Raw genomic sequence first — 16,630 nt, forward strand, 5'->3', positions numbered from 1 at the left:
CGCAACGCATCAAACAACACTCCGAGATCAGTAATTATCCAGTTCTTGATGAGGACACTTTGTGATGACATCTGGAGGAGGTCCAAGAATGCCAGGGTCTGTCAAGAAATGCATATCCACTTTAAAGAAGATTTCTCCAAAGAAGACAGGAAAGCTCGCAAGAAGCTGTGGGCGCTGGTGCGGGATGCCAGAGAGATAGAGAGGGCAAAGAGCTTTTCTGAGGGAAGGATATGCGCTGATCAACAACAGAAGAATCGACTCCAAATAGACAGAACTCATCGTCTGGAAAGTTTATTGTTCTAATTCACCTATTCAATTTGAACAGTACGATGCACCTTATTTGACTGTAGTTAAGGACAAGAACTCTCATTCCTACGCATCTTACGATTCAGTGTTCAACTTAAAAACTTTTCAGGTATATTATCTTTTACGAGGTCTGTTAGAAAAGTAACGGACCTTTTTATTTTTTGTAATAACCTTATGGATTTGAATCACGTGCGCTTGCATCAGCCAAGCTTCAACCTTCGTGCGAATTGCGTGAGTTTTTTCATGCCTGTTGGTTGCGTCATTCGCCTGTGAGCACGCCTTGTTGGAGGAGTGGTCCAGCCCCCTCAGGGGATTTTCATTGTCAGGAAAATGGCGGAGCGACTGCCGCTTTGCTAAATCAAAGTTTTTTCAGAAACTGTGAGAGACAGCCAGGTGGTGCAGGAAAAGTGCTATGTGCACCTCTCTTGCCATTTCTCTGCTAGTCAGACGACGTCCTGGATCAACACAGCATTCAGTTTGGAAATGATCTGGTTGTTTCAGCCTGTCGATCGCCGCTTGGAGCGCGGTGCGCCATCCGCCATTGTGTGCCGTCTTTAATCCGGTTGTAAATTGTTGGGAAAGTGTAGGAGCACGGACCCACAACAGGGGGCGCAAATGAACAGACAATGGAGTAAGTCAAAATAACAACGCTTTACTGTTGTGAAGGTGCACAACGAATACAACCAATTACAGAAATGGACAACAGTCAATACACAAAAGTGTCGTGTGGGCAGGCTCGAAGATAGGAGACGCCTCTCCAAGGTAAGACCGGAACCACACGGCTTCCTCCGCCACAGGACCCCGGGAATACTGGAGCCGCCAAGTCCCGAACTCCCAGGTGGCCACTGCCTCCGCGTGTCGGACCTGGTACTGCTGGTGAGGGAAAAAGAACAGTTAGATGGGGGCGCGTTTGCACCCAGAACTCCGAACGGCAGGAAAGGTACCTCCACCTCTCGTTGGAACAGTAATCCAATAAACTAGCTCAGTCAAAAATATGTACTCTGTATGCTTCGATATGTTACCTCTCCGGTAGAAACGATATCTCGGCGATGAGGTGGAGATGCCGTCCCGCTGATATACCCCAGTGATAATTGCCGTCAGCTGTCTCAGGTGATGGGTGACAGCTGTTACCGAGGCTGCTCCTGTGGGGCGGCGGCGCCCTCTGGTGCCTGGAGCCCGCACTCCAGGCAGGGCGCCCTCTGGTGGTGGTGGGCCAGCAGTACCTCCTCTTCAGCGGCCCACACAACAGTAAATGCTCCTTAATCTGTGTGATCCCCATAAGATCTTCACCAAAAGCCATCTGAATTTTCCAAATGGTGTCCACCTGGCTGTCTCTCACAGTTTCTGGAAAAATTTGATGCACCGCTGCTCCAGCCTTTCAGACATTTCCCTCACAATGAAAATCCGACGAGGGGGAGAACCAGTGCTCACAGGCAAATGATGCAACCGACAGACATGAAAAAACTCACGCATGCGCACGAAGGTTCAAGCTTGGCTGATGCAATCACACGTGATTCAAATCCATAAGGTTATTGCAAAAAATAAAAAGGTCCGTTACTTTGCTAGCAGACCTCATATGTCCTTAAATGCTCAGGGGCTTAAAAACAATGTGAAGCGGAAAGCTGTTTTATTTATTTTTTATTTTTTTGTAAGGAGCAAAAAGCTAGTTGTGTTTTCTACAAGAAATGCATTCTGTTGAAGATGATGTTAATTTTGGGAAATTACAGTGGGGTGATTACATTTTTGTCAGCTACGGAACATCACACGCAACTGGTGTTAAGGTACGAAAATTTCATGAGGTGAAAACTGGAACATACCATTCAACAAGGCGAAGCCGAGTTAAATGGTATGTTCCAGCGTATGAGTCTCCTTTTGGAGTCTCCTTTTGGAGACTCATTTCAGAATAATAAATAAGATATATCCTGTATCTATGTTTGTTTAAAAAATATTTAAATTTGATGTTGACCTGTGTATCTTTTGTAAATCTGATGATGAATCCTTGGAGCATTTTTTTTTTTTCTTCATGTCAACATACATAGCGTTTCTGGACGGACATTAGGAACTGGATTAATCTCAAACTCAATATTCCTTCTTTTGATACTGATGCCATTTTATTTTATGTACGTGGAATACTTGGAATCTGCCTTTTCTGGTGCCATAAATGTAATTGTACTGTTATCAAAATATCACATTCATTGTAGTAAGTGGAGAGGTATTGAGCCCTCTTTCCCCTGTTTCATGAGTGAATTTAAATTATACTATTCTTCATTAAGTAGATTGAAAAACTGGAATCATCTCACATCAGTTCTCAAAAAACTTGTTTTAAGTTTTACATTGTATGACTTTGCTTCTTTGTTCTGTATTTATTTATTATTTTGCGCCCCCTTATCTTATAATTTGTAGTTATGACATCCTCAACGAGAGTTTGTACATTGTTCTCTGTTAATTAAAAAAAAACTGACTCTGTCCACGGTGTGACTCTGACTCTGAACACCAGGGGGCAGCACTGCACCGTTTGTCTCATTTCCGGGTTGGAGAGTCGGAGACGGATCTCAGAGTTCGACGGAATTCTTTCTCTTGTCTTTTGGACTGCCATCTTCGTCCGTTTGTCTCTGCTGTCGGCCGCTGGTCATCAGGTAATGGTTGTTTTTAACTTGTCAGTGACGTAATGAAGTGTTAAATGTTCCCCCTGTCTGTTCGCCGTCGGGCTTCAGATTCGCTCAGAGATATGACGCCGACAAACTTTAGATTTGAGTGAAGAAAACGCCCTGATGAAGACTCTGAGTTAAAACTCTTTGTCGCCTTCTTGTTTGAACTCATCTTAATAACTTGTCGGCCGTGTGCGCAGACTAAACTTTGTGTCGGAATCCTGAAGCTCGTGTCGAGTCCTGCAGCGAGTCGAAGCTGCTGATGTTTCCCAGAAATTACGTGACCGACAGGCGCCAGGAGGCGTGCAGGCTGTAGATTTTTTATTTTTATTTTTATTCCAACATTTGTATTTGGCATTTCGAGATACAGAAATGAACACGTAAATGCAGACAATTGATACAAAATAGAACATAAACATCAAGTGTAGTTTTTCCAAGTGTTTTTTTTTCCTTTTCCATTTTCGGAACTTTTATGTACATTAAATTCTAACATATCCAGACAAATTCTGTGAACTGACAAATTGAAAAATAAATTGAAATAAATTTATCTAGAAGCCACATTAGTCATCACAAAACTCAAACTAGATGTTCTCAGTAGATTTGGAACCAAGAATCAACATAGATTGCATTTTTACTGCGTCCCTTCACTTTTGGTCACAGCTGTAACTTTAGAGGCCAAGCTTTGCTTCATCTTCAGCTTCTGCTCAGCTCTCTGTTTCTGTACTTCTTTAAAAACCTGAATACAAAAGGCCTTCTTGTCCAGCCAGGGATGAGTGGCCTGTCTGTAGTACTCTGGAGGGAAGGTGTAGGTGATGCCAAGCTGCTCACAAACTTTCTCAAAGGCTTCATAGTGAACCAATCTCAGTTTTTTCAAAAGCTTCTTCCTGTGGTCCACAGCCAACAGCATCTTCCTCTTACTAGCTTTGTCCTTGTGATGCTTTTGAAGGTGTTCACGGCAGTTTCGGATCATTGCTGTCAGCTTTGCCACCCTGACTTCCACTGAGTCACCATCAGTAGGATCCCTCTGGACTTTCATTATGAGCTGTTCTTTTTCAACCTCGGTTTTATCCCTCTTACTTGCCAACTCCAAAGAAAGAAGTCACTTGACAATATCATCAGTCGTTGCAGCTAGGGGAACAGAATATTCCTTCTTCAGCATAGTGGGAGGAATGTCGCTCAGTTGGCTTTCCAGCACCGTCTGTTATTTTGGTGGTTGAGCATAGTGTCTCACTGGTGGATGGACAGCAAAACATCTAGACCCACAGCTGAGTCTCCATATTAATGCAGAGCTGCATGTAGGAGAACAGGACGAGGGAAACAAAACACCTACTGACGACTTCAGAACACTTCACAAGGCTCAACCTGACAGCATGTTTGAAAAATACCAACCAAATAATATGAACGTAACGGACGAAACAAACGAACGAAAAATAACCAAACAATATGAACGTCTGCATGAGTGACTAATTTAGATTTGGTTCTTTTTAGCGGGTGTGGCCATAGCTGGTCTGATCCAGATCTGCGTGTTGATTTGGCACAAGTTTTACACTGCCTGTCTGACGCAGCGCGACGTGACGTGGACAACTGTTAAGTTCATCACAATGTGGACAAATTCTACAGCTAGATCAGAAAAAGTCCAACATTCAGTCTGGAGCTGTGTGAAGTAAAAGATGGAAATCATGTCTCACTCAACGCTTCATCTAAAAAAAAAAAGTGTGGACCTTAAATTAAACTGTTCTTCACAATATGAGTGAATGTTGAGGAGCAGTGATCTGTCTGAGCTTCTCCTGTTCTTCAGTCTGCAGGCTGATATCCACAATTACTGACAGACAGCATAAAACATTTCCTGGACCACAAGAATCCAACCTCAGAAGACCCACCGCAGAGTTCTGAGAGGGAAAACAAAAACCATGAAGAGGAGGAGGAGGAGGGAGTCTCCCTCAGAGTCTGAAGGACATGAAGACACCAAGAAGGTGACGAAGGGTCGTGGTAAGTGTCAAATAAATAAATAAATGGACTGTATTTATATAGCGCTTTTCCATCTGCATCAGGCGCTCAAAGCGCTTTACAATAATGCCTCACATTCACCCCAATGTCAGGCTGCTGCCATACAAGATGCTCACTACACACCAGGAGCAAGTAGGGGATTAAGGACCTTGCCCAAGGGCCCTTAGTGAGTTTCTGGTAAGGCTGGGATTTGAACCGAGGATCCTCTGGTCTCAGGCCCAACGCTTAACCACTAGACCATCACCGCCCCTAAAGTGTCAAAAATAATCACAAAATTATTTCACTTCCTGTGAAAATTGCATCGTTCCGGTTTTATTTTGGACATAATAAATAAATTTTGTTGTCAAATTATTTGCTGTAACTGTATATTTAGCTCATAATTCAAATTATTTAATTTAGGTCACTCAGCTGTTAACGTCTCTGTGTTTTTAAGTTGATAACCTTTGATTTAGTCATGAAGATAATTATATAGATTTAAGGTCAGGATTAGCATTGTGTACTGGTGAAAAGGTTCAGTAGTTTTTGTCAGTAATTGTAATTATTATATATTCTAGACTCATTGCTTAAATGTTTCAACCATTTTGAGTTGTTGTCCACACAGAAATGAAACCTTCCCTATACAGTCTTTTTCTTTGTTGTTTTCAAAAAGTGTTCGTAAACACAGCACCGTTTCAGGAAATATCTCCGTCCACACGAAACAGCGAAACTGCACTGAAAATGCTGTAGTACATATTCCAGGTCTGTATGTGGCGCTGTAACGCTTCCACATAAATACATAACCGGTGTGAGGAGCTAATCGATGTAACAGCTTTACGAAGCAGCGCACAGAGGAAATAAAAAGTGTTATTGTCACCTGTTGAATCCTTTCAGCGTAAAACTGTTGTCCACATGAAACGGCCTTGTTTTGGAAGACGGAGTCTGGAAATACTTTAATTCCTTAAAATATTTGCACAGGAGCACTTCCTGCTCCCGGTTTCATAAAGCAGTCTAGTCTCTTTTCATCAAATAAACTCACCTAGTTGACTAATTTTTTGTCGTTAGTTGTTGCACAAAGCGCTTAGTCGCTAAAGTTTCACATTACCCAGTTTTTATCCTGGTACAGAGGAGGCTAAGTTTATTTTTGTAGACAAAACTTCAGTGTCTTACCTCAAAAACGGCAGCTATCATGTACCACCACTTGATGGAACAGTCAAGAGCTCCCCTACGTCGCTCGTAATCCTACAAAAGGAGGAGCTTCCTCCACTTTTGGCTACAGTTTAGCAGACGACTGTCATGTGACGTGTTTGTGACAGTTCTCACATTAGCCACCGGGTGTCGCTGTTAGGCTGAGCAGCATTGTGTGCACAAATGGTTTGACAGAAGCGCTGAGTATGTCAAAGAAGAACTGTAAGGTTAAGAGCTAAGCACCAGGACTGTGAAAACTTCGAGGAATTCTGCAGATTTCATCATGGGGGGTGTTGTTAGTGTTGTACTCTGTAATCCTGATCGCCACTGAGTTTTTAAAATGCGTATTGCAAAGCATTCTTTTTTTACGACATTTGCAAGTTTTATAAGTCTGCGGAAGCGCGGACACTGATCTGTGTGTTACAGATACAAATCTGTGCCCTCGGATCCGAGGAAGTCAGCGGAAAAAAATACCTCTCTCAAAGCATGGCTGTTTCGACAGTTGTCCTAAAGCAGGACTGGTTGGTTGCTGCGGCAATGCTCCAAGACGCTGTTCTTTAAGCTAAACGTTGCATGTGGACATCGCATTCTTTAAGAGGCATCTGGTTTTTCAAAGAATTTTGCGGCATGTCTGTGTCACGGAGCGATGTTGGAGAGAGGGAAGATGGCGAGAAACATGGATGAAAAAGTTTTTATTTAGACAAGAATAAGGGAATTGGCGCTGGGCTGAATTTAAAGTTCGTCGTCATGAACACAGATAAAAGAAACGGGAAAAGCTCACTGCATCTTGTGCCCTCAAGAAACGGGTAAGAATTATTATTATTATTATTTTTTTTTTTTGTCTCTGGAAAATAAACATTGTACTGTTCAAACAGGATTTCAGACAAGATTATGTGACTTTTTTTTATTCATGTACACTTTGTTTCATTGGAAAAAAGACATTGTGGCTTTGAATGGATATACAGGAATTTACACAAGAATGTGACTTTAACTATAAGGTATGTTATTGATATTTTATCTTGATTTTCAAAATATTCTCCAAGCTTTAGCTGTGGTTTTTGAAATGCTTTAACAGTCTTTTCAGTCTTCATGAATTTCATGTAGTTTAATTGTTCTGAGTTAATGCTTAATTTGATTTACAATTAAAAGGAAAATCATTCCAGGTCGATCTTTTAAAGCCGCAGCGCCTCGTCTCTGGAATGAACTGTCCTTGTCCTTGTGCGCTCTAGATTGTGTAGACTTTCAAAAAGCAACTCAAGACTCTTTTTTTTAAACAGGCTTTCCAATGCTTTTAGACGGTTGGCACCACAACGTTTTTATTTTTGTATTGTGATAGTTTATCGTGTAAAGTGCGCTTTGTTACCTTTGTCTATAATACAAGTGGTACATAAATAAAGTTTACTTACTTACTTCCATGTCATATTCTGTTATTTCAACATTATCTGACAGTTCAAATGAAAAGTTGAATCTAGGATCATTTAAATATGCACTTCTTTGAGTTTTTCTTCCAGGAGGTGCTGAAAATGTATCATTAGATACAAAATTAACGGGGCTCTAGACCAGACCCCCTGCAACTTTTCCTCTGATTTCACAATTTTCATTTCACAGCCGTGAAGCACGTCATTCTGCAGTTCGTATGTGTCCGTAAATGTTAATAAAGCCAGTTAAGGAAACAAAGGCATGACAACGACCAACCTGGAAGTAAACAAAACTCTTGTGCATCTCAGGCATTCCTTAGCAATGGCACTCGCGAGGCTGCTATGCCCGTGAAATTCATGTAATGTAAGACGGCTAATCTACAAGTTTAGCCATTGATGTGAAAAGAGTAATAGACGGATAATGTTGACCATAAAAATAGAACGTTTTCCTATAAATAATTATGATGGCTTTTAGAACAAATGAATTTAATTTTAACCATCAACCTACGATGTTGGACACATAAGAAATTAATAGTGACCGACCAGTATTTCACAGTTCCTCTGATCGCGCCTCTTCGTCCTGACGCCGCGCTTTTTTTTCCACTGAGTCACACCTGGCTGCAGGTGTCTGTTTCCGAGTGAAGAACACAGTTATGGGTAGTTATTGGCGCTCTTTTTTCTTCTGGGCGAGAAGATTCTTATAAACAGACACGCAGAACACAATGCACTGTAAAAAAAAAAAAAAAAAAAAAGCATGCAAAATTGGACTAAAAAAATCTGCGAAACTGCGAGGCCGCGAAAGGTAAACCGCGTTATAGCGAGGGACCACTGTATTCTCTTTTCACGTCAATAATTCTTGACGTGGATATTTGCTAGCTCAATTAATAAGATACGCCTAATTTTTCAGATTTCTTTATTTTGAAAATGTATTTCTTTATTTATTTTTATTGTAACAAACGAATGGAAAAGACAAAACCTGATTGCAGCACAGGCGAAGGGAATGACAACACTACAGTTGTAATTATCAATTCCATTGTCTAAAACAATCACACCACATAAAGTTAAGCTCAGCGCTGCTCTGGCTCCAGGCTCGAAGTCTGGAGAAAAAGGCGAGCAGCGCTTTCTTTGCGGTCAGCGCTGTGGCCACGGATTGTGCTCGAGACCAACAATCCCGCAAAAGCGGGATTTGTATTAATTATTATGTGGTATAATCAAGAAAGTGTTATTTATTTAACATATGCATTGATTTGTATGATGGCACTGTTTATCATGTTGATCATTTTCATTTTTATGTGGATTCCAGTGCTGGTTCATTTTGGTGTATAATTTACACCACCTCTCGACCTGGTGTATATTTTCAGCGCACCGTACGCCAACGACCACATTGATAAATGCCAAGTAGCACAGCCATTTTGGCGTACACCCCATATGCGCTCAAATATCGCCGTACGCAACGTTGATACATGAGGCCCATTGTACGTTCAAACACCACACGTCGAACTCGTGTTTCCAGAAGCAAAACGTAAGCTTTTTTTTTTCAAACTTAATTTACAAAAACTCTCGATGGGAGACATCAAAGTTTAAAAACAAAAGGTCTGCTGTGCGGTGTTTGCACATGCACAGTGCGAGCGGTTGGATGCTTGTAGACGTGTAAACGTAAACGTGTGCACATCATAAAACGTGCGCACATTTTCTCCACATGCAAAACATTTTGCGATGACACTTCCAGGGCTCCGTAAAAATGCCTGTTTTTACAAATAAAAAAATGGAATATTTTACAAAAGCACATTTATCTGTAAACACCAACACACGACGCACATCACATTAACGTGTTGGTTTACATAATGAATGACTGAACCAATCAGTGTTTAGCAGAAGCACTTTTACCCAGAATTCTTTGTGATCTGTCTGTGTTTGTTACAAAACCTCAGAATTAGTGCATTATTCAACATTAAAAGATATGTTATATTTTAACTTTGTACAAATGACAGAATTGACATTAATGGAGTTATTCTATCAGTATTCACACCAAACCATAAGTCAGCATAACTTTATTTTCCAAGACCTCCGCCTGACCGGAGTGTTGTGATTGGTAGAGAGCTGGCTTTGTGGCTGCTCTCAGGGTGGTTCTGTGCTGGAAGCTGTGTAGTAAACAAGAGCTTCCAGCAGGGGGCAGGATGTTCAAAGACAGAAGTGTGAGCCCATTGTTTGGGTCTGTCGTTTTTGATGCTACTGGAAGCGATCGTGGTGTTAAAGCTCAAATTCAGTTTATTAGCAGTTGCAAATGTACCAGAGACGATACTGGAATTCATCAGATATCTGTAACTTCCGATACATTTTTGGGTGGTTTATCATTTTATCTTTATCAAAGATAACTTTTCAGTTATCTGATTATCTGTTATCAAAGTTAATTTTTTGGTTATCTGTGTCCACCACTGTTGATTCCACATACAACAATGCGGTTGTCAAATTTGATTACCTGGAGAATCAATCTCAACGGAATAATTTGGTGTTTGATGGAATTCAGGAGTCTTAGCATGAGAAATGGTCTGATTCTGAGGACAAGATTAGGGAGATCATCTCTGAAAAACTTAAGCTAGATCCAAGACATATTGAAATGGAGCGTGTACATCACAGTGGTAACAAACCAGGACAAGGTGATAAACCCAGACCAATTTTGGTAAAGTTCTTGAGGCATAAGGACCATATGCCTGTGTTGAAAAGGCAAAGTCTTTAAAGGGATCAAGCATTTACATTAATGAAGACTTTTCTGAAGATGTGAGACAAAAACGCAAAGAGCTGATTCCAGCAGAGAGAAAACTGACCCACCTTTCGTCAAAAAAGTGACAGCTGCCAATCAAAATCGGCCACGTCACTAAGCCCCGCCCCCTCTATGACGTCATAGCCAATCAGAATCGATGACGTCACTATGTCCCGCCCCTAAGCCCCTCCCCTAGTCCCGCCTCCAAGCCCCGCCCCTTATGACGTCACAGCCAATCATAATCGATGACGTCATTATGCCCCGCCCCTAAGCCCCGCCCCTGATCCCGCCTCCGAGCCCCCGCCCCTTATGACGTCACATCCAATCAGAGTCGATGACGTCAGTATGCCCCGCCCCTAAGCCCCGCCCCCAGCTCCTCCCCTAGTTCCGCCCCTGGCTCCTCCCCTAGCCCCACCCCCAAGCTCCTCCCCTAACCCCGGCCAAGCACCGCCTCCAAGCCATACCTCCCCTCCCACCCAGGGTCTAATATTTTAATGTCATTTTATTTCATGAATTAAAGAACGATTAAAAATACCTAGATCTTTTTAATGTATTAAAGAATTAACTAATTCTGAAATAATTAAACATAAATCACTGTCTATTATTTAATGACCCTTTAATATCTTTAATTCTTAAATTATTACGTTTCCTTTTCTGTTTTTTAATTCGTAAATTAAAGAAGGGGAACAAATACCCGTCTCTCTCGGCTGTAAGTCTTTGCAGCAAGACGGTCAAATACCCACGCATAGAGCCGCTCGCGGAAACATGACCCTGTGTGTGTGTGTGTGTGTGTGTGTGTGTGTGTGTGTGTGTGTGTGTGTGTGTGTGTGTGTGTGTGTGTGTGTGTGTGTGTGTGTGTGTGTGTGGCGGGACACCCGCTGAGCGGAGATGCTGCCCCGAGGTGATGAACCCGAAGAACAATAAACAATGCTCCTTATCACTCACGCCAGATGATGTTTTCTTTTAAGATATTAGCCGATCGATCATGGGGCGCGGGACACCCGCTGAGCGGAGATGCTGCCCCGAGCCCGAACAATAAACAATGCTCCTTATCACTTACGCCAAACGGTGTTTTTAGAGCAAAAGGTAAGGAATTACGCCCCGCGGACGAAGAAGGGTTTAAAAATCCCCTTTCGACGATAGAGTGACATACAGCATTCACCATGGCGAGACGAACTCCGATCCTCCGCTACATCTGCGAGACCCCGGTTAACATCACCATGACAACAGAAGGCTCGCTTGCCCCAAAAAAAGCGAGAATGTACGTCAGCCGTCTGAGCCAGCCGATACCGGAGGAAGATCTGACGTACAGCCTGGAGGGGCACGAACGTTTAACTTACACGTTCGACCCGTATTATGCCCAAGTAAGTTTCTTCACTCTGGCCGAGGGTGAGACTGCCACTCGAGGAACCCCACGGGTGGCGCTTACTTCCGCCGATTGGGGTGTCTTCTCCGCGGCGGCGGGCTCGATGATTCGCGACACGGTCAACCCTGAACCTCCAGGAGATCGGACGCCGGAAAAGAAGAAAACACGCTTCCAACTCACCTGGCTCAGCGCCCAGGGGCCTCGCTATAGGGTGATATTCCAGCGTGGACCTCCTGACACTGTCTCTGAGGGTGAAATTAAGTTGGAGCGGGTTAGTGCCAGCGGCCACGTCAGAAGCGTCACAGCTGCGGCTGAGAGCTGGCATGAGATGTTCAACACCTGCAACGACAGGATTACGGGCCTCTTTACAAGGTGCCTGGCCTGGAGGGACGTTATCGAAGTCCGAAAAAACTTGGCCCCTCTTTTTACTTAAAAAAAATAAATAAAAAATAAAATAAAAAATAAAATAAAAAAAAATAAAAAAATAAAAAAAACTCTGACGTAGCTCCTCCCCGCATGCACGGGGATTTCTATAAAACCAGGGGACCACATCTCATTCAAGCATCGGACGACGAACCAGCATGAGCTCCTCAACCTCTCCCATTGCAGCGGCCGACGACATCGCTTGTGACTGCGCGCTCGACTGTGGAAGAGACCGGCCCTCCCTGAGCCAGGCTTCACGGACCCGCGGTGGGTACGAGAGCCCGTGGGGAGTTCAGCTCGAGGCGGTCTGGGGCGAGATCCATCCTTCTCACGCGCTTTCCAGCCCGGGAGGCGTGGGGTCTCTTCCCGCTGTCACGGAGGCCGCGAGTCCGCGGGAGGTACAAGACCTCGAGCCGGCTGAGAAATACGCCACATCTTTCGCATCTGACCGGCCTGACGGGTTCCTGTCAGAGGAATTCCTGAAAACGGTGAAAGTCGGCGTGGCACACTTACTTTTGGCTGTGATCAAAAGTTACAGACAAAAACTCTGTTACGGGTGTGAGATCGATCACCCCAGCCAGCGCCAGCACGAGTGCCTGGACCCGTTAAATGAATATTTCTTTACCGGACATTTTGAGAGATTAATGGTGAGACTCTGGAGACCGACCTTCATCCCGGCTGTGGTAAAGCTCCTAGCCCAGCGCTTCCTCAACCCATCGGCTGCGAGGGTTCAGGGGGTGGTAGAAAACATCCTCACTGAGCTGAAATACACTGATACTTTTGAAGCAAAGATCAACGAACTGTACACATGTTTCGGTGAAGACGCAGATCTCGACCTGGAGGGGATGGTAGCCGTCTATAACCCAGACGACTGAAGAAAAACCTGTTTTTTTTTTTTTTTTTTTTTTTTTTTTTTTTTTTTTTTTTAAATATCATTATATTGTTTTACAGTCATGGGTAATTGTGTGATGATTCTCTTTCAAAGCTTGCGGGAAGTTTATATTATACGTGGACTCTCGTATAAGCTGGAGCGGGTAGTCATTCGCAGGCTGGAGATCCCAGACGCCCCGCCTTTATGCGCTATGGAGAGGGTTTTCGACGTTATCAGACGTCGCCCCGGGCCCGGAGTCTGGACAGATCATATCTACAGCGCGGCTCTCCATTCATCTGAAAAATCTCTGTACAACGTATTACTGAAAATCTCTGTTTTGACCACTGACGATTTTACACGGTGTAATACGATGCATCTGCTTACATTATACACTCTGTTTGTGGATGTGATAGCGTGCCGGGTGAAACAGATGGGGGTGTCCAGAGGGGAGATTGTTCCTACACTTTTACAGCTGAATACTGAAATAAACCGTAAATGCGGGGGAGATGTATTACTGAGAGTTTTCCAGTTTTGTACGTGAACGTATGCTTTTTTCCTTCACGTATGCTGTGTTTAATAAACATGAACAATTGCTTTTTTCTCTGTGTGTGACTTTAATGAATGTAATAAAGCACATATTCTAAACCTTATACGGCCTGTGTTCTTTCCTATAATATTGTTGAAAAAGGGTGAAATGTTTTTCATATTGCAAGACAGAGTCATACAAACGAGGTTTTGGTGGAAAAAAAGGTGCTCGTATGAATTAATGAGGGGTTTTAACACGGTCTCATTAAAAGCTCGAGGCTGCTCTGTGAGCGCTCTCCGCGGTGCTGAATCAGAGTTCAATTTAACGTTTCCAAGAGCTCCTATTAAAACGTATACTTTTTTCCTTCACACATGTTGTGTTTAATAAACATGAACAATTGCTTTTTTCTCTGTGCGTGACTTTAATGAATGTAATAAAGCATATATTCTAAACCTTATACGGCCTGTGTTCTTTCCTATAATATTGTTGAAAAAGGGTGAAATGTTTTACAAATCAAATTTATATAGTGCCAAAACCACAACAAAACAGTTGCCTCAAGGCGCTTCATATTGCAAGACAGAGTCATACAAACGAGGTTTTGGTGGAAAAAAGGTGCTCGTATGAATTAATGAGGGGTTTTAACACGGTCTTATTAAAAGCTTGAGGCTGCTCTGTGAGCGCTCTCCGCGGTGCTGAATCAGAGTTCAATTTAAAACAAAAGACTAATATTTATGGTCGCTAAAACATATAAAAATGCAAAAGGACTATCCGGTTCATCATTCTAAAGAGATCCGTCTTAAAAGATGGGTGATGAGGGTTTAATGAAGGATGTATATTATAGTCCGGTAAATCCGGGGAGTTTTGGAGGGCCGGAGCGTTTACGCAGGGCTCTGCATGATCAACACAGCTCTAAAATTCGTATGAAGCATATCAGAGATTTCCTGTCGGGGGAAGATGCATACACATTACACAAACCTGCCAGGACGCATTTTCCAAGAAATAGAGTATTTGTCACAAACCCGCTTAACCAATTTCAGGCGGATTTATGCGACATGCAGGGGTTATCAGATTTTAACGACGGGTACAAGTACCTGCTGACCGTTATCGATATCTTCTCAAAAAAAGCGTATGCCAGACCTCTGAAGTCAAAGCAAGGGCGCGAAGTCTCACAGGCCTTTGCCTCACTCTTAAAGCAGAGCGGGGTGCCTCTGAAGATGCAGACTGATGCCGGGAAAGAGTTTTTTAACAAATCGTTCAAGGATTTAATGAAAAAACACCGGATTCTACATTTTGCCACCGCAAGTGATCTGAAAGCCTCGGTTGTCGAGAGGTTTAATCGCACGCTAAAGACGAGAATGTGGAGATATTTTACTGCTAAAAACACGAGAAGATACATCGACGTCCTACCGTCTTTACTCACGGCTTATAACGAGAGTTATCATAAAAGCATTAAGATGAGGCCGAATGAGGTTAATGATCGAAATGTCGATCAAGTGTTTCAAAATTTGTATGGGGCATCCACCCTACGCAGGAGGCCTGTGAAGTGTAAATATAAGGTCGGAGATATAGTCAGGGTCTCCAAGCTCAGGGGAGTTTTTGATAAAAAATATGAACAAAGTTTTACGGATGAAATGTTCACGGTGTCAGAATGTATACAACGTACGCCGCCCGTTTATAAATTGAAAGATTATGACGGTGAGATCATTGAAGGCTCATTCTATGAACCGGAATTGCAGAAGGTTAAAATAGCAAAAGACAGACCGTATCAGGTTCAAGAAATTATTCGTGAACGTTTTACCAAGGGAAAGAAATTTGTATTTGTCAGATGGAAAATTGGCCCGAGAAATTTAACTCCTGGGTTCCCGCGGACCAGCTGATGGCCGTATAAATATGAGAACTTCCATCTTCAACCGACATATGAGAAATGGATCGGGATCTGAAACACGGATTTTATATGACTCTGCCTTCAAACGCCAGCCTAAAAGTATTCCCGGACAACACAATTTCATGCTACCAGGTGGACTTGGCTCGACACCTGGATCTAGAGGGTGACTGGGATGTGGCGCTGACGGAAATTTGTTATCCGTCACACCTGGTTAAATATCCCGGAAAAGCCTTCCTGTACGTTCCAGGTGATGAAAATTACGGGCAAGAACAAACTCGCCGTTCACTCGCGATATTTTGACACGGGATATTATGATAACTTTGAGGTTATTGCAGGGCTGATAAACCCTCGTTTGAAGACTATAGATCCGAATCTGACTTTAAAATATGACGATATCCAGAAAAAGTTTCTGTGGGAAGGAGACGGTACCAGCCAGGTATATTTTGAAGCCCCGACGGCGTACATGCTGGGGATGCACCCTAATCAATGGCTGAGATGCGGACCCGGGGTCACGAGCTGTCCCCGCTACCCCGATATAAAGCAGGGATGTATCACCTGTTCTGTTATACAGACGTTGTACAGCCTCAGGCGGTGGGTGACGCTTTTGCTCCTCTCCTCCGAGCGTTCGAAATTGGAGGTCGTTTCGGGGAAATAATTACAAAGAAATTCAACCCCGCTTATTACATCCCGGTCTCCAAAAGACATATTGAGACAATACGCATCGAAATCAAAAGCGATCAAGATCAAACGGTGGATTTCAGATACGGTAAAGTGGTTGTGACATTACATTTTAAACCGGCGGGATAAAAAAAAAATGGCTGGGGCAGCGCACAAAGCCGACATTTATAGATTTGTGCCTTACTATGAAAATCAAGTCGGGAATGGCCTTCACGGCTTCCACGGCGCTCCTGTTATGTACGGGCGCGGGCTCGGGAACATATTTTCGAAACTGTTCAAATTTGTGTCGCCGCTGATTAAACAAGGATACACGATCGCCAAACCTCACCTGAAAAACGCAGCCCGAAGCATCGCTTCCGACGTAGTGAGCCGCGTTGTTGAGAGGGCCGGACGGAGTCAGGAGCCCGAGCAGCAGCGGGGGTCCGGGATCATGGTGCTCTCAAGAAGGCCCCGGAAACGCCCCCCGGGGAAACGGGTCAAAACAGTTAAAAAGCGAAAGACCCCCGGAAAAAGCAGAACAGTTCGAAGGAAGCATAAGAAGAGGAGGTTGTCCGGGGATATTTTCTCTTAAACAATG

General features: G+C 43.3%; 1 protein-coding gene and 1 pseudogene across 1 annotated transcript in view; one reads left to right on the forward strand and one right to left on the reverse strand.

Moving 5' to 3' along the window:
* The first annotated feature begins 2,776 nt into the window (after positions 1-2,776).
* The window catches only part of LOC117531127 (NACHT, LRR and PYD domains-containing protein 3-like), an 87,660-nt gene continuing 73,806 nt past the window's right edge, over positions 2,777-16,630 (forward strand). The window contains exons 1-2 of the mRNA XM_034194165.1: positions 2,777-2,942; positions 4,753-4,943. Of these exons, the coding sequence (XP_034050056.1) occupies positions 4,865-4,943 (79 nt within the window). The 5' untranslated portion in view covers positions 2,777-2,942; positions 4,753-4,864. The remainder of the gene's footprint in view (positions 2,943-4,752; positions 4,944-16,630) is intronic.
* On the reverse strand, positions 3,499-4,326 carry LOC117531128 (annotated as a pseudogene).

This window comes from Thalassophryne amazonica, chromosome 18, assembly GCF_902500255.1.
Source record: "Thalassophryne amazonica chromosome 18, fThaAma1.1, whole genome shotgun sequence".
Lineage (NCBI taxonomy): Eukaryota > Metazoa > Chordata > Actinopteri > Batrachoidiformes > Batrachoididae > Thalassophryne > Thalassophryne amazonica.